Below are 19,341 nucleotides of genomic sequence, written 5' to 3'. Positions count from 1 at the left end.
TAATTTATCTCTACGTACTTTAAAGACAATCATAACATGCACAACCAAGACTAGTATAAGTGTATAACCATTATGGAAAGCATTCATCACAAAGTTGATTGAGTAATTAAAGAGAATAAAAATCTATCACTTTTACTTTTGATGTACTAAAATATAAATTATGTTCTTTATGTTTAGCACCTTTGTCATATTCACTTTTCAAATTTTCATTCATAAATCATACTTTCCCTTTGTTGGGAAAGTGTAGAGCATGTGACATACATACTCACTCACATTACTCACATAGCTAAGGAATGAACAATAAAGCCCTAAAAACTTTAAAATAATAAAACATAAAAACTCAACAACTTCTCTTTAATTTGTCAAAATAAATATTTCTCATTTTCTTTCCCTCATCGTCTTTAAAATGTTAAAGAGACCCGTTACAATTATCAAGGATCACTTCATATTTTAAAGAAAATTAAGTAATACAATAGCAATTACGAGCACGACTACTAGTTAATTAAACTCTTGTAACTCATTCATAACAAAAAAAAAAAAAACTAATAAACTAATTAACCTTGCTTTCTCTCTCTAAATCTCACTTAAAAAAAACAAAAACATACAAAATCAATTAGGATTATGATTATGGATATTTACGTAGGGGAATAAAATATTAATTTTAGATTTGGATGGATCATAGCATATGCTCCCAAAATACATATGAGTAGTACTATTATACCCTTTTGAAAATCCTTTGCTCCTTTTGTTGCTTTCTGTCTTTTTTGTCTCCTTTTGTCTTTTTCTTTTTCTTTTTCTGGTTCTGAAAATTCAACCAGAGGGCAGAGGGTACCTGATTCTCAAGCTTAGATTTTTAATCATTTCATCATCATCATCATCTTCTTCTTTCTTCTTACTCATCATCATTACCATATCATCATCATCATTATGTTTTTTTTCCCAAAAATATTTGAAGACCTAATTTTTTTTTTTAAGTTAAAGTGCCCTTCCTAAGGTAAACTCAAGATTTGGCTTTGTTGTTGTTGGACTTGTTTGATGATGATGATCTCCTGATATGATTGATGAACTCTCGTAGCTTAAGCATTTCGGGTCGAGCTCCTTCTGCATTCAAAATACGTTTTTAAGTATCGTAAGGACTCTGTATAAGAAGCTAAAACTAGTAATTTATACGTGTGGTAAAAATGTATTATATGATAGTAAAAATATTTGTAACGTGACAACTAAATTTGGTAATAGTTTTGTAACTAAAGAGAATCATCTTTATAGACTTATAGTCACAATATCATAGTTGGTACATACTCTTCATAGAGTTAGCAAAGGCAAACATAACAAGAATCTTAAAAAAAGTTACATGAATAAATCAAACCACTCCATATAATTTGGATTTCCCACAATCAAAACGAGGTTGAGTTCAATTCCAAGAATAAATCATACACACATATCTTACACTCTTCAATAAAAGCATGACCTACATGATATGTTTAAATAATAACTATGCATTATAAGTTACATGTGTAATACAACTCAAGTGGTAATTTTACCAAGAAAGAACTTGTTTTTTTTTTTCAATTTTATTTTTGTTTTGTGTGTTAAGTTTTCCCCACTTATGTATAATTTCGGTTCCGCCCCTGATTCTGTTAGGGCGTGCTATGGACCTTTCACAAGTTACAACATTAGGACTTGAAACCTCCAAGAAAAAAAATATAATTTTCGAAAATAATAAAACAAAAAGGTAAATTCCGAAAATGCAACTCTTCCAAGTCAAGATCTTATCATGTGAATATCTTGTTGAACAAGCTTAAGAAAGGGAAAAAAAGGTTATACTATAAAAATTGACATAAAAAGAAGAAAAAGAAGGAATTTACAGAAAGAAGATTTAGGAAGTCGATGATGATGAGTACCATATAAAATGTGGTTGGAGACTTAGCTTAGCTAAGCTTGGGGATGAGAATCCAAGGACATTGGACTCAGAGAATAAAAGAATATAATGGTGTCACAAAAAGGACTTTTAATTAAACTTAAAATTAGAAAATAAAAAAGAAAATAAAATAAAAAGGGATGTTTTTAGTTTTTACATGTAGAAAGCCTGCTGAGTTTTAGTGTCTCATGTGCACCTTAGCTAAAAAGCTTAACTTCAAAGTTGTTATTTTTTCCTTAAAAATAGTATTATTCTCCTTATCAAAATCTTCCTCGTTAGTTGCTAGACAACTTTACATTATGCCATACAATTTTCCCACACCATTCTTTAATGTTTCACCACCACCACCATCATATTAAGGGTCGTATATTAACGTAACAATTTCACTCGGTTTTACCCGCAGTAATTTACAGAAATACGATACAGAAGTATTCGGACTTGAGGTAAAAGTCAACCTTATCAAGAAAGTAAATACACTTATTACGGAGTACTCCGATAAATCTACCCCCTTTGACTTATAAAAACTTTGTCAAAATTTTTATTTTTTTTATTTAGCTTTAGTTCATCTTTATCATTGATGCTCTTTTAATTTGGGGCTTTTTAACAGAGCTTTTTCTTGGTCACGAGAAGCCATGTTTCCTTGGGAAGTAAAATGACAAAAATGTCCCCAATGAAGGGCAAATGACATAGGACACTCTCTTGTACAGCTTTTGAAAGGCCTTTGTCCTTTTTCTAAAATTCTCTCTCTCTTTTTTTCAACTTTGCAGCAGTGACTTTTATGAGATAATTAAAATTACAGTAGAAAAAAGGGAAAAATTATATAGGGGGTGGAAGGACAAATGAAAAAAAATGTAACAAAATAATCCCTCTTTTTTTTTCCTCCTTTAACTTTAGCTTTCTTTTAATGGCTTAACTTCCTTTTCTTTTCATGCACATTCCCTCAATATTCCCCACAGGAATAATATTTTTACTATAGTTTCTCATGTTTCATAGTGAGTACGGAATACTAACTTTCAAATTCACTGTTTTTGGTTTGTGTATTTACATAGTTACATACAAGTATTACAAAAGTTATCAAACAGTGCACAAGACTCTCGCTATTTAGCGCAGCGCAGGGTCAGATGAAAGTCAAACTGTACAATCAAAATATTTGATCATAAAACCAGTTAACTTTATAAATTCACCATTTATCTTTTTGCGTAATTTATATTTGGTGTGACAAATTATAAATTAGAAAATGTACTATATACAAATAAAAGTTTAAGTAAAAGTTAAGAGTATGTACCTCAATAGAAGATTGACATTGCATGGTGTTTCCTCCAGAATCCTTTGGCTTACTATGCAACCAAGCTTCCCTACTACAAAATTTCGAGTTTGCAAATAGAAATAAAAAGGAAATAATTTCTATCAGTAGAATGTCGAAACTGAGAGATCAAATAAAACCAAAAAAATGACATAATTTTTTTTTTTTTTATAGTCAGAAATTAGTTATTTAGTCCATGATTAAAAGAGTATAATTATTGATGGATGAGATTAAATATATAAAAAAGGGTCCATGAAGGAATATTTGAAGGTCTTTTTGTTCCTATATTAAGAGTTGTTCTTTCTTTATTTGCTCATCGCGGGCTCCATGATAGAGTTCAAAATAACTTAACAAGAAAAAAAATGACCTATTTTTGAGCCCACAAAATCACAAAGAAAGAGATATATATATCTTCCACAATTCTTGTTATTTTTCAAGTTTATATTCCTTTGTTACTCATGCAAACTCTTGCATGAACAAATTCTCATTCAAATCATTTTTCTTCCACCTTTTAAAGGCTTTACAACTATTTATATAGAAAGCGTTTTTCTTTTGTAAATCCAAGGCAAAGATTGCAATTTTTTTGTTTTAATAAGGAAAGAAAACTCAGGTGGACAACCTGAAATCATCTTTTCGGTTGAAGTGTTAAAAATTCCATATGATCCATCACAACTCCGGCTTAAGAATCCGTAGAATCAATCACAATCTCATTAGTATGTTTTAAGTAGTATGAATTTCAATCTTCTTTACTTATCATGCACATATTCACACACACTTGCACAACTATTGATCAACTACCCAACTCACAATTATGTAAATTTGTATTAAAGTATTAATCTTTAGTTTGATTAAACATTTGTATATTTTTCAAACACCTAATTCATTACATATGCCCTCATTGATAAGTCTTTTTGAACATCTAAATTAAAAGGACTTATGAGAATGATTTGTGATTAGTAAAATGCAATACCTTTTACTAAACCTACAATATGAAAATGCTTAATAAGTTAAGTGCCACTCATTTACAAAAAAAAAAAAAAAAAAAACAAAGAAAAGTAAAATGAATTAACCTTGAAGAATTGCTCCAAAGTCCATGAGAATTATAATCTTTTTCTTGGTTCATATTTGGTGATGGAAGAGTCGGTCGCTCTGAACTTCTTGTGCTTTGCACATTCCCAAACATGTCGTCCGAAGTATCGCCCGACGAACCATTTTCATACACATCCCCTTGCCCTGCAACCATTCCATTTAATCAAAACAACCAATCACCAAATCAAATTCATACTCATACACATTATAAACAACATATGCAACTATTTTTTTTAATAAAATTAAATTAAAAAAAAGTTGTCAAACCTGAAGAAGCAGCGGCTCTATCCGTTGTCTTCACCGTTCTATACATCTACACAAACCCAAAAATAATAAAAAAGGAAAAAAGAAAATGTGAATTAATTAGCTAAATTATTTGTAATTAAATGTTTTGGAAATGGGGAATTAAAAGAGGGACATGAATACGTAGGCAAGTACTGTACAGGAAGGAGAAGGGGGGTTGGTTGAGGGTGCAGGGATTAGATGTATGGATAAGAGTGTAGGGGATTAATTTAACCATGGTTAAAAAAAAACTAGGGGGAAAACCAAGGGGAAGGGTTAATTTTATTTTTATTTTTATGGAAGAGTAAGATTAGAAAGAAACATGATATCATTGAGAAATGATGGTGTTCCTGTACTTTCTTCTCTATTATTCCATTTATTTTCTTCACCCATCTCTAGGAAGAGAGAGAATATATCACTCATACTTGCATTTTCCCAAGAATTTTTCCATTTTTTTTAACCAAAATACAAAAATTTAATTATAATTCCAAGCTTTGTTTTTATGTATGTACTCCTATGATAAATTGATAATAGTGTATCAGTCTTACTTCACTTCTTTTTTTACCCAACCCCCCCCCCCCCCTTTTTTCCCAGATCTAATTTGACAAATAAAAAAAAAACTTTTAAATATAAGTTACAATTTGAAGAAATTGAATCCCTAATTTATTTATTTTTTAAAAAAAAAGTGATGAGATTTGATGATGAACTAAAATTGGGAATGACCTGAAAGGCTGAAACATGATTAAACAATTTATTTATTTCAAGATAAACTGTGTTGTTTTTAACTAATTTTTTTAATAATTGATTAAATTTAGATTTTAGGTTTATAAATTAGTAAGACTAAGAATAATTATAATAAAAATAAAAAGAAAATTAAGATTACCTGTAAGTGAGACTTGACATGAGCCAAGGTAAGATCTTTAACATCCATGAGCTCAAGGACTGACTTCGGTGTCGCCCCTATTAATTTCCATAAAAAAGAAAATTAAAAAAAAAAATTATCCAAAAAAATAAATAGAATGTAGAAGAAGATGAAGATGAAGGTAATGAAGATGATGAAGAAGATGAAGATGGAATTTATACTTTCATGGCCGCCTAGGAGTTCAACAGCATGAACAAAACGAGCGTGAAGAGTTGAAGTCCACCGCATCCGTGGGGCCCGCATGCTACGTTTCGCCGGAAACCTGGATAAAAACCTCGATCTCATCAGCCCTTGATGGTGGTGGTGATGATGATGAGACGACGGTGTCGACTGGTATGGAATATGATGATGATGATGGTGATTTGATGCGGGTGACCCGGTGGAGGAATCCAACGGTGGTGGTAAACCCGGTGGAGCAAAAGGGAAAGAAGGTGGAGGGTTTTGATAAACTGGGATCCCTCTAATGGGCCTTGAAAAGCCCAACTCTGAGCCCAATCCACCACCACTGCTACAAGTGGTGGAGTTAATATGGTGTTGTTGTAGTAGTTGCTGATATAGCTGTTGTTGTTGTTGTTGTTGTTGCTGTTGTTGCTGTTGTTGGTGGTGGTTGTTGTGGTGGTGGTGGTAGTGGTGGAGGAAGGCGGGGTTTGTCCCTGTGACGGCGGAGGAAGGCGGCACGGGGTGGGATAAAGAGAGGTCGAAGGCGGAGGTGGGTTTAGAGAGAGTGTTGAGGGAATTATCGGAAGCGCGTTTCCAGAAGGCTAAATCCATATTATCTGATGAAGCTGAAATTGTTGAAGTGGGTTTTGGAACATTTGGAGGGCTGATTTGGAGTGATAAATCTGGTTGAGCTGGGAATAACTCCATTTTTAACTATAATTAAACTAACTAATAAAATTTTTAATTATATCAGTAATCACTAATCACTCTCCCTCCCTTCAACTAATAATAATAATATCTAAGAAGTTCGAATAGTATGTATGAGTATGCAGTAGCGAACTCAGTATGTGTTCTTCTTCGAATTAAAATTGAAGCAAAATTGACTAATTCTGATAGTTGAAGAAGAAGAAGAATCGATTGAAGATCGAAGGAGATAGAGAGGACAAGGGAGGGGTATAAGAGAAGGGGTAGTTTCTTTTGTGTGAAGTATATGTGAGAAAATGACAGTTGAGAAAGATGGAGGAGGATGAGAGAAACTTAACGAAGAGAGAGAAGGGGGGGAAAGAGAAAGGAGAAATGAGAGAAGTCGCTTTATTTGGACGTGGGGGTAAAGGACTAAGGGGAAGGAGGAGGAAAGAAAAGAAAAGAAAAAGAATTAAAAAATAATATTTAAAAGATAATAAAAAGGAAAAAAGTTAAAATAAAAGAGACTTTTGTCCAAATTTACTATCAACTCCCCACTTTTATCATTCTTTCTTCTTGTTCTTTGTTGTTGTTGTGGTTGTCTTTGTGAGGAAGAAGACGTGTGCCTTTGTCCCTCAACATTCTAAATTAAGTCTTACTAACCCTTTGCTCTTTGCCCTTTGCTAGCTAACCCACTCAATGCACATACACACTCTTAGTCTCTTACATACTCCTTGCCTCCTCGGGTCAGTTCAGTTTAGTTCAACTCAATTCAGTCAGTTTAGTTCAATTCAATCAGTTTAGGTCAATTCAATTCAGTAAGTTTAGTTCAGTTTAGTTCAATTCAGTCTGTTTAGCTTAGTTCAGTTTAGTTCAATTCAGTCCGTTTAGCTTAGTTCAGTTTAGTTCAATTCAGTCCGTTTAGTTTAGTTCAGTTTAGTTCAATTCAATTTAGCCAATTTAGTTCAATTTAGCCAGTTTAGTTCAATTCAGTTCGTTTAGTTTAGTTCAGTTCAATCCAATTTAGTCAGTAAGTTCAGTTCAGTTTAGTTCAATTCAATTCAATTCAATTCGATCAGCTTAATTCAATTCATTTTATTTCGATCAGCTCAGTTTAGTCAAGTTCATTTTAGTTCAAATAAAATGAAGAACAAGGCCTACATATACACACTCTTAGTCTCTTATATACTCCTTGATCTAGTTGTGAATTTTTGTAAACTTGAAATATGTTTGGTTGACCTTACGGGTTATTCATTCCATAATATTTTATCGAATTGGTTACTGCAACAACAAAAAGTAGCAAGGAAAGGAGGTAAGAGTTTATGAATGTAACATGATTTGCTTTGACTTTTCAAATCAGGTAAGACACATTTTTTTTTACCAACACAAATTTCAAACCATGGTATTATGAAATTTTACATAATAACATACATATATTGGATACATAGTATGTCAGAGTGAAACAATTAAAACAACATCAGGTGTATGCTACTAAGTATACGTTACATTTTTTTTAAAGAAAACTACAAAACCTTTCCTTTTATTGTTCTCTATAATTGTTTGGACTTTTTTTTGATCCTGATTAGTCTGTGGAATTTGGTATTTTCGTGTTCTTTCATGTGTAAAAGAACGGTAGATACTTACTTAATCGTCCGATCAAATGTCATTTCACCTTCTTAATCTTGTAAGACACAGGCCGATAGTTAAATAAGTGAGAGACAAACAATTTGATAGGAGCAGATTTACCGGTGTTCTATTATATATTTCATTTTTGTTTACTTTTTAGAACTCTCAAAGTATACACTTTACCATTACTCAATATTTTTCATTAATAAACATATGACCATTAATTATAAAAGTATTGCAAACTAACAATATGAAACAAATAGAGAATTAATCTTTACTGAAATATTTACCAAAAAGGTAAATATTATAAGTATTAATCTTTACTGAAATTTTGCTTGGAAAATCATACTATTTCGGCCATCTTTCTTGTTTTCCTTTAGGTTTTTGTTCTTTCGTTGTTCCAAATTTTTATGGGGTTTCAGCTTCCCGATTTTCATCAATGGATAAAAATATTGTTAGGGTTTCAATAATTGGGAAAGTGATATATATTTTTACGAGCTTAGTCATCAACGCGTTGATCGGGATAATTGGTCTACATATTGCGAAGTGCTATACTTGGAAGTTGGAAAGATGTGACTATGTCAAAAATCATTGTTCGCGTCAAGCTAAAAGCAGTAAAGTTTGAGTTGTGCTTTAAGAGGTAAACTAATACTCCGTAATTATTTTTGTTATACCGATTGTGTTTTTTCTCTGAATTTGTTATTACATATCTATTTTATCTTTGTACAAGTCGTATGACTTATCGGTTGTCTCAATCTATCACAAAATACAAATGTAGCCTATTAAACGTTGGACGGGAGAATATTAAATATTCTTTTGGTGAAAGGATTATTGGATTTTAATAAAATAAATAAATATTGGAGTAAAAACAAGTACCAATGACCTTGTAAAAGCAACACTTCAACTGAATTCGTAGCAAAGATGGAAATATGCTCTAATGAATAGTGATAGATATGGAAACTTAATTTGATGTGATAAGACGTGATTATAGGCATATCATTCTTAATTAGAAATTATAGTTTGTGTATATCTTAATGCTGCATCGAGTAACTACTAACTTAATTGTCCTTTTTACAATTTATCATCTCTTGAAATCAAATTGCGATCTCCTATCTATATAAGTACGGTTATACTCATCAACACGTTGCAATTCATATTAATCCATCAATGGGAATCTTGTTTTTAAATGTTATAGTGATTTTTAGTTTTATTACAATAAAACCAGTAGTAAACCACCACATTATATGGACACGTTTCATGGAGATGTGCCATGTTAAATATAGTTTGTGATTACTTTACACAAATATACAATCCTATATCATTCGAGAGTCTAATCACATTTAAGTCCTACAGATCTCATTCTAATCAACCAATAACCGATAATAGCCTAACAGGTGAAGAAGCTCAATAGACATATATGTTAAACGTTCCTATTTTTTAGGCGTGTAGGACGAGCAGTTCTAAATCACATATGTGTTACAGAGTAGCTTTTTTTTTGTTGTTGGACTATTTGTCCTAAACAAATCTTCATATTATCCTATCTTGGAATCTTCATAAAGAACTCTCTCTTTCTTGAGACTGATAATGTTTCAGCCTTTTAGAATCACAACATCTTCTGATACCATGGTAAATTCCAATGGGCTAAACACAAGCCCAACCCAGACTCGTCTGGCAGACTGGAACTTTATATAAGTCTACAATAACATTATTCCATTATAAAATCAATTGGTAGTATGCGGAATAGTAGACCCTAGATTCATACTTCGTATGTTGGTTATTCCTCTTTATTTTATTTTATTTTAACGTCAGTATAGGACAACTACTCTCAACTCAAGTATCTAACAATAAAAAATGTAAAGTGTAACCGTTTTTACGAAACAAATTTAGTGAATGCATAGCTATACAATACAACCCTTTTCTTACAAAAATGATTGTGATTTGCAAAATCCATTATTGAATATAATCTCAAATAGATTTTGTTTAATTAGTAGTAGTCACTAATCATAAGTAGTAGTTCGTATAAATAAGGGATGGTTAATGTCCAAAATGACATCGAAGCTAGATAAGCAGACAATTGAAAGTGTGAAAATTAAAATAAGGTTGGAAAAATGAAACAAGATTCTAAAGAGACGACAAGTCCATTCTATAGATATCCCAAATCAAAGGCTCAAATACAACTCCTATTTACAAAATATTTTATGCTTTAATTTAATTTAATTTAATTTGTGAACAATAATTAACATTGTTGTTGACAAATCTGGGACCCATTAATTATAGGGGGGCAAATTACATTATTCCATGCCTGCTTTGTCAACAAACTGATTCAAGACTTTACAATTATTTCATCATCGTAACAAATCACACACACTTTAATCAATCAAGAAAAGATATGTCTATCAGTACATACGAGAATACAATAACATGATCAATAAGGCATAGTCATGATCAACATACACAAACAAAGCACGTAATCAGCAAAGCTGAGTACTGCATACTAAATCAATAATAATCCTAATATGATTCCATTAAGCGAACAATCCTAACATGATTCTATTAATTAAACGAACAATCCTAACATGATTCTATTAAACGAACAATCCTAACATGATTCTATTAAGCAAAAAAATCCTAACATGATTCTATTAAACGAACCATCCTAATATGATACTATAAACAATACGGAGTACTTCGTATTAATTAACAAGGTCTTGGCCTATTGGTGAATGAATCTTCTTTGCTAACTTGTAATTTGTTTATGTTTGTGTCATTCACATAAAAATAAAAAATACAAGTATATATTTAGGACAATAATTTTCCCATATCTGATCAACATCAAACGATCATATTCTAACAATGTGATAGACAACACAATTCAAAAACACTTAATTCACTCTCCATATATCTTTAGTCAAAAGAAGAAAAGGCAAAATTTTAATAAAAAGAGGGTTCAAAATCAAAATCAAAATCAAAAGCATATTTTATTTTTATGAAAGACATACGGAGAATTATATAAAGTTGGCAAGATGGCAAGAGCAAAAGTAGTCTTTTTTCTGTGCCATGTTATTTTCAATGTTAATAGTCGCATAAATGGTAATTTTTGTACCATATCCTAACTTTTTTTAAAAATTTAATTATACCCTTTTTCTTTCAATTTTTTTTTTTTTTTTTTAATAAATATTTTATAAATTGAAGAGAGTTTTGTTTTGGGCAGTAGACAGTGCCATGGCCTCATTTACATAAGAGGGCCCATTTTGAGAGGTGTCTACTTTATTTGGTGGTGTTTTAGCTAACTCATCTCATACGATCGAGTAGTATTCTTGAGCTATACAAATGGGCCATATAATAAGTAGTCCGTCGAATCGCCACGCGTGTTAATTATAACGTATAATATAAAGTCAAACTGTTGCATGTACGCAGTATTAAAAATTAATAAATAAAAGTACTTTGTGTTTTTTGGTGCAAATGAGCCACAAGGGCGGGGATGAGAATCGATCCCAGGATCACCTGGAACCGGAATGAAAGCTCTAACCAACTGAGCTATCCAGTACTTTGTAGTTGCTAGCAAACTAGGTAGTGATTGAATAAAGCAAGTCCTTTTGTAAAATTTGGGAATTAGTCAAAACTAACCATGCAAAATTGTAGATTCTAAGGCTAAGCATTAACTAATTTAAGGGAAATTAGGTAAGATACATTTAGTTCAAGGTTAAAATAAAATAAAAATGTGTGCATATCGACTTCAAATTTAGTAGGGTTGATAACATACCGATCTAGTCTCGAGTTTAATCTGGTTAGTTTGAATTGGCTCATACTACTACCACTCCGAATAAGAGTTCGAAAATCAATTGTCTGTTGGTTCAGTGGTGATTGAGGCTGAATTTGGTAGGGAGGACCCGTGTTCGATCCCCCGCAACAACAATTGGGAGGGGACTGAAACAGAACTTGCCCCGAATCCGGATTAACCCTAAGGGTGAACCGGGTGCTAACACCAAAAAAAAAAGAAAAAAAAAAAAAAAGAGTTCGATTCAAGTTTCGAGCTATTATGTAATAATATAACACGGTAAAAAGTTTGAAGTTAGAAATTATTGAACAAATCAATTTAATAATCGATTGTTGAGTACGTCATTGGTAATTGTTTTTACTATAGAGTATGCAAATTACATGAAAGCAACAAATCAGAGTTGAAAATGATATATTCTTGATTATGGACATGCAACAACCGGCTACTATATACAATTTGAGGGAACCTTGGTCGGGCCATATCTTTTCATCCATTAATTACTTGGACCCCCTCTTATTGTTCATACACACTATTTTCTTAATCGATTACATACGTGGTTAACTTTATACATTATTCTATATACACGAGATTTTTCGTTGTACAACTGATTACGTGTATCATCATATATATCGGTTATATACATGAGAATCTTTACCGTATAATCGATTATTTACATACAAACTCGAAACATGATTAAGAAAACCCGTCACGCACGTATACTTTCGTGACGTGTTAGTGTGTCTTATATCGAGAATATAATAATTCAATATATTTTAATTCTTCAAGTTAAGGTGTGTGTTATAGTTATGGTAAGTGACAATTCCGTATTGGTAATTGATCAACATTGTTATTAATGTTTAGAAAATGATGGAATCAAATTATTCCTTCTTGAGTATTACAATCCTTACGTGTTACGTGTTAAGTCTGTAGCGTAGGTCATACCTGATACGAGGTAGAAGATAATTCTTAACAAGTTTAGCGAAATACCATACAATAATGTATGATAACCAATTCAAAGATACAATTATGTAAATTAGTAATAGGGAAACAAAAAAAAAAACCACTAATAAGTTAAAAAAAGTTCTCGTTGTAGTAATTATAAATTGAATGATTTGAAAGCATTCCAAGAATTTTCCTCTTTAAATGGGTTATTCATGGACCGACATGCTATGTGTATGGAATGTAAATAATTAGTCCGTATTGTCTTAATACTTCCTTGTGGGACACCTAACAATTAATTTTCAACTTATACTACTACTGCTAGTTATATTTTAATTGATTTTTTTATTATACTATTATTATACACTTCGTATAAAGAATACTGTATTATAATGGAGTCAGCTAATAAAATGGAAAACTCCATGTAATGTAAATTCCTAGGTCAATTCTTACATAAAAATATGTTGGATAGATACACTAATATAAGTGGCAAGTGTTTGAAGACTTTAAGATCTCAAGAAAAAAACAAAACAAATATTACTTATTTATTAATTTTGTTCCTCACTAAATAACGGTAGTTAAATGCTACATTTATGAAATTTTATTTATATTCCCTATAGAAGTTTTGAATCTAATTCCGGACTTTGACAATTGTCCTTCGGTTGATCACATACTAATATACTTAAAGTTATAGGTTCGATCCCCTTTAACTATGATTTTTAGGAGCAGTTTTTTCTAATTCTTCACCCACTATTCTCAAGAGTATGACCTATCTTAGCCTATTCAGAATGTAAACCAATTCTTTATACAGAGTATCTTACTCATTTTAAATCATCTAAATCTACATTGCATACATATGTAGTTGTGATCGAGCATGGGAGTTTGTGAAAGATCGAAAATGATAAAGGTCGCAACCTTTAAGCCGTGTCACAATGATGACAGTCATGCTTGTGTGTCAGAATGTAATTGAAAAATAAAAATATTTAACCTATTATACTTGTTATAAAAAAAATTAGGAAAATCTAAAAATTCTAGTTTATTATAAGTACAATAAATATTTGTTTCCTTCTTTATATCGACTTAATATTTTAATAGTACAAATATTGCATTGACAGTAAAAATATTTTGATAACGCATGGTCTATATAGCGCAGACCTAAGAAAACTTGGAGGAAGGTGATTGAGCACGATATGAGCTTTCTTGGGATTGAGGAAAATATGGCGTTGGATAGGACAATGTGGAGGGAGAGAATATACATTGATGACTTCAGTTGATTTATACAGCTTTCATGTTTTTGTTTCTTTCTATTTTTTTTTTTTTTTTTATTCTTATTCTTATTTTTATTTATTTTTAGAATTCTTTTAATTTTTTTAATTTACATGCTATTTTGAAATATACTTATTTTACTTATTCATTTATTTTAAACTTTACTTTTTTTTTATTATCTCTTACAATATTTCTTCTATAATATATATACATTTTTCCCTTTCTTACTTTCATTAATTCCACTTTCTCTTCCTTGTTTTTCTTATTACTTTTTGCTCCTTTTTTGTTTGATTGTTGACAATGATGATATTCTACGACGATTCATGTTAGCCGACCCCAAATCATTTTGGGACTAAGGCTTTGTTGTTGTTGTTGTTGTTGTTGTATGGTCTATATAGCGCCTATATGTACCATTTAGAATCTGACACGTAGGATTGCGACAACTAAATGTTGCTGCAATCACCCGTGAAATATATACATGGGATGATCAATTTTTAATTTTTTTAATACTCCGTAATAAACTTAATTCACTAATAAAAAGTTGTACAATATCTACACATAAAATTTGAATAACTTATTAATATTGGGAAAAGAGAGATGTTTGGTTCATGAGTGTTTAGAATTGAATAAGTGATGCCAAAGAAAAAATGTATTTTCTATTGTTATGGGTGACATTAGGATCTATTGTCCGAATTACACTTACATTAACACTCTTGTCTAGCAAAGGGAGTGGGTGGTTCATGGCTTTGAAGTTAGCGGCACTATATGTTGAATAATGAATTTAATAGCCATGGTAATTAAGTTCTCAAAGTTTGAGCTCATTTAGGTGTCCAAAATATCCTATGCAAACTAGACTAGTCTTAATGGTTATAATAATTAGTTGGTTTTTGTTTCATAGAAGTTAAAAATATGTTATAAAACTTTCTTTTGAAAGGATATTTGAATTATGTCAGGTTTATTAAATCTAAACCACCCTGATTTTATTACGCGATTTTTTTTATATGTTCTACCTTATATTTCATAACATGAGATTAAGACTAGAAAAGCAAAAGGAACTAGTTCAAAATTCAGAAATGAAAAGGAAAAATGGCCCGACTCATGCACGTTTGATACTAAAAAGAAAGATGAAAGCCACAAAGATTTGTGGTTAAAGAAAGGCATAAATTCATGTAGTAAAAAAGCTTGAAATAAAGGGATTTTATGCTCATTGTGGGTTAAAAAAGTAAATAAAAAAAAAGAAAGAAAAAGCCTTAATGTTCGTGCAATTCCATGTATTTTATTCCTCTTGACATTTAAACCATCTTGGAAAAACAAAAAGAAAATAAGAATAAAAAGGACAAAAAGATAAGAAAAAGTAATTAACTTTGGGCACATTGGAGATTGGAGACTATTTTTAGTTGAAAGATGATAAGGAAGCTTTTAATGCCTTTAACCATGCATCGATCTTTGTAACCTTTGCTCCATCTTTCCTTTACTTTGCTTTTCATTTTTCCTTTTTTCTATTCAATGCTTACGCAACACTAATTATAATCAATAATAGTTGAAAATCAGGTGAATAGAACTCAACTTAAGACGGTATACGTAAGTGTTATAACAGATGCAACGAAAGATTAAATAACGTAATTAAAGAACGCGGAGATTTAACGTGGTTCACTAACAATGTGTTAGCTACGTCCACAGGCAGAGGGGAGAAAAATTTTATTGATCTTGAGGAGTACAGATTACAGAATACGACAATGTTATGACCTAAAGAATTTATATAGTACTCTCTAGACAGATGCGAAAAAGCACAGAAAATAGGCCCAAAACAGATAACCCTAGTCCAGAATAACAGATACACGTGTTGGGGCGTTGCAGATAAGGGGCTTGACCGATTCAAGGCATTATCTAACAGTAAGTTTTTTTCATACCGTCTAAAAATGCGTTCTATGCACCTGTTTTTTTGATCTTATATTATCTGAACTTATTTTAGTTATAATTAAACGTGGATGACCCTTATTTTTCATGAATTTATATTATCTCAACTTATTTGAGTTTATTTTTACTGAAATAAGGGGAAAAAAGTGAACAAAACATAACATTAAATTACACTTATTTAACTATTAGATAATACGGAGTACAAAATATAAATCAAGATGAATAGAAAATACGTGGTAAGTGATATGATACGTGGTCTGACAGTTAAATAATCGTTATTATATGGATTAATTGGTTTTCAATCCTTGAAACAATGATGCACCTTTTGGGATAAAATCTATATGGGTCCCACATTTCTATACTTTCAATTAACAGACAGTCAAATACCCAACTAACCCACTTTTACTTTACTTTCTTTTTACCATCCGGGTATTTGGGTAAGATACAACTCAGTTTTGATTAGGCGACCCGGCAATAAGTGGGCAACTGGGCAAGTAATACCGACAATTAACCAACGTCATTAATTTTGCTGCAACTCTTGTTTTGGTTTTTAATTTAGTATGTCAAATTTTCACAATTTCTTTTAATTTCCAAACTAAGGTAAGTAATTAAGGTGAATATTAGACTCGGTTTTTTATGGGTATCTTATTTCAATCTTTGTGAGTCAAAACTATAAAAAGGGACGGAGAAAAATATATAATAGTTCTCACCCAAAAATATATTGATGATTGGTTTAAGTATATATAGATCGATCAACTCTAACTTAAGCACGTTAGAAATTACCCTGTATTACTTAATAGAATATGACATCGACTAAAAATAGTTATAAATAAGTAACCAAAGACGAGGAGAATATACCATTATTAACCCATGTTTTAAATTATAATTATTAAGTAAAAAGATCGAAATCCACAACTATTTAGCCATTTAGGCATTTGACCTTGAGGTTTGATCAAAGTCCACAACTACAACAATGTAATTTTATGCTAGGATTAAGACCGATGACCTGTATATGGTATATAGACAGGTCTCAAATCCGAGTCTATTCGCCATCTCAATAAGTAATTAATTTTTGATCGATTTGCATTCTTGTCCTACGAAGTTATCATACTACGTACTAAATAACTAAATACATACGTTAGTACAGTAACATACCACGAATTACCATTATAATTTAAGCTTGTTTTCAACATCTAATTAATATAGTAACATATATACCACGCGTAAGATACATCGTGTAATATATAATTTGAACTTTTTCGGACCTAGGTTCTTCATAACGGAATTTACTCATGTTTGTATTACGATGTTACGTTACTCCCTCCGTTCCGGAATACTCGACCTGTTTTCTTTATCAGGCCGTCCCTTAATACTTGACCTGTTTCTAAAAATGGAAATATTCTAATAATATTATATTATTTCTCACTCCATCCCTATTAACCCACCTACCCCCTACTCCATACAAAAAATAATTAAAAAATTCAACCCCTACTCTCCCCCAACCCCACCTCTTAACCCACCTCCTACTAACTACATTAAAATAATACTCCACTATCAACTACTACCTATTAAATTAAATAAGTCAATTCAAGTTCCTTAAACTCTGTACCGGTCAAACCGGGTCGAGTGTTCCGGGACGGAGGGAGTACTTACGTACCCAATTTCGATGAAAAGTTGAGCCAATAAATGTTAATATGTACGTCTTTGAAGTCTTCCTAGCTTGTTCTTTGACAGTACTGAACATAAACACAAAGTTACGTGGGTGTACATATAGATAGATAGACATAATACTCGTACATTGATATGACATTACAACCTTAAGTCTAACATAAAGAGGAAATAAGCCACAGTGACAGTGTTGAATGTTGATTGTACCATGTATTATATATAATTATAGTATTATATAAAAGGATAAACCAAACCTACTTTCTTTTAGGTTTGACTATTATTAACCTAACTCATCATTATCAATATCACCCCATTCCCCCCTATAATATGCATTGGTAGGGTGATCCTACTTTTTTTAGGGGTGTGTGTAATTTGTGTTGGCTCTAGCTTCTTCATACATATGACCACCATATGTATTCTAGCTAGGTAAACAATTTTGGATAAGTTAAAAACTACTATTACGGAGTACTTTGAAAGATGACTACTCTTTACAGGTCCTGAAAAATCTTTGTACGCAGTATTTGTTAGCAGATTGATATATACAGAGTATCTCTGGCTATTTGTGTAAAGGTGTTATTGAATAAATTGATAACCGATCACCCGGTGACTCAGTCTCGTTCATTATGTATTTCGGCCTATATATGAGAAAGTAGACTTTTGAACTCAATTGTTAAACGTAACACCCCAACCTCAAACTCGATCATCTAAAATGAGCTCAGCTCGATATGTCAATTTAAAAATGCGAGTGAGGTTTGTTTTTTTTTCTTTTTTTTTTATATATAATATAGCTTAGTAGTTCATTTATGATCTTATAAGAAACTGGATCTCATGAAACCTAGAGTTATGGAATAAAAGAAAAGATGATGCAATTCCTTGACTTAAAAATACTAGTACGATCGAGTAGATATTACTCCATGATGTATATAGATCGAATACTATGAATAGGTAATGGCATTAGTATTTATTAAGATGCATGACAAAAGGTGACATACCACGGATTTTCGAATACCAAAGTCAGATGACAATAAAGCTTTTGCTTCTAACTCACATTATCACCTTTATGTAACTTGTCTATTTATTTATTTTACATATAATTAAATATAAATTAAATAAGGGATAATTATATATTTACTTTTATTTTTTTGGGTTGGGGAACCTTATTTTGTTTCCTCTCAATATCTACTACAAGAAATCGTACCATGAATGACGGGAAATTCCGTTAATAAAGGCCAATAATCGTTGATTAATGACGAGATATTCTGTCGCGAATCCGTCATAAAAGGGGGCCGTCATTAATGGAAAATCTCGTCGTTAATCTGTCGTAAAAGAGATTTACGACGGTTATTCCCGTCTTTGTTTAATAGTTAGCCCCGTCGCAAAAGGTTTTTGCTACGGGATTTTTAACCCGTCGTAATTAAGTTGTCGTTAAAGATACAAATTCTTGTAGTGACCGTACCTTAATTTACAACAAAAATATGATCGTTTCTTTCAATATTGTACCTTAACTTATGTATGAATTAGTTTCTTGATGATTTTGTATGCAGGTTTGAGGACCTTGTTAATTAAGAAACCTAATACTACAAGTCTACAACCCCACATCACATATTCACATGCATCATCATAATCCAATTACCGCCCATTTAATCCCCCCGTAAACCCTTAAATGAAGTATGTCTTATATGTTGACTTAAAAAGTCAACAAAAGAATGACCCAAATCTCTATACATCTACTTTTGTTCTTTAATCCAAGAGCTTTCTTGAATTTTCATGGATGTTTCTTGTTCAACAAC

General features: G+C 31.4%; 1 protein-coding gene across 1 annotated transcript; it reads right to left on the bottom strand.

The window, feature by feature from the left end:
* Positions 1-348: 348 nt before the first annotated feature.
* Positions 349-6,757, bottom strand: LOC110779930 (probable transcription factor KAN2). The gene is made up of 6 exons (XM_056831320.1): positions 5,676-6,757; positions 5,476-5,552; positions 4,578-4,623; positions 4,292-4,454; positions 3,204-3,276; positions 349-1,101 (listed from the first exon to the last, which is right to left on the bottom strand). The coding sequence occupies exons 1-6, from the start codon at positions 6,379-6,381 to the stop codon at positions 976-978; spliced, it is 1,191 nt and encodes a 396-aa protein (XP_056687298.1). The 5' UTR covers positions 6,382-6,757; the 3' UTR covers positions 349-975.
* Positions 6,758-19,341: the final 12,584 nt, after the last annotated feature.

The sequence above is a fragment of the Spinacia oleracea genome, chromosome 6, assembly GCF_020520425.1.
Source record: "Spinacia oleracea cultivar Varoflay chromosome 6, BTI_SOV_V1, whole genome shotgun sequence".
NCBI lineage: Eukaryota > Viridiplantae > Streptophyta > Magnoliopsida > Caryophyllales > Amaranthaceae > Spinacia > Spinacia oleracea.
The sequence above is the reverse complement of the archived record's forward strand: the minus strand, read 5'-3'. Positions and strand labels throughout refer to the sequence as shown.

Bases quoted from the DNA above. Each gene is read 5' to 3' on its own strand.
- LOC110779930 (XM_056831320.1), bottom strand. From the start codon at position 6,381: ATGGAGTTATTCCCAGCTCAACCAGATTTATCACTCCAAATCAGCCCT. The intron at 5,553-5,675 runs GTATAAATTCCA...GGAAATTAATAG, and splicing joins ACTCCTAGGCGGCCATGAAA to GGGCGACACCGAAGTCAGTC. The intron at 1,102-3,203 runs GTACATACTCTT...TTTTGAATGCAG, and splicing joins AATGTCAATCTTCTATTGAG to AAGGAGCTCGACCCGAAATG.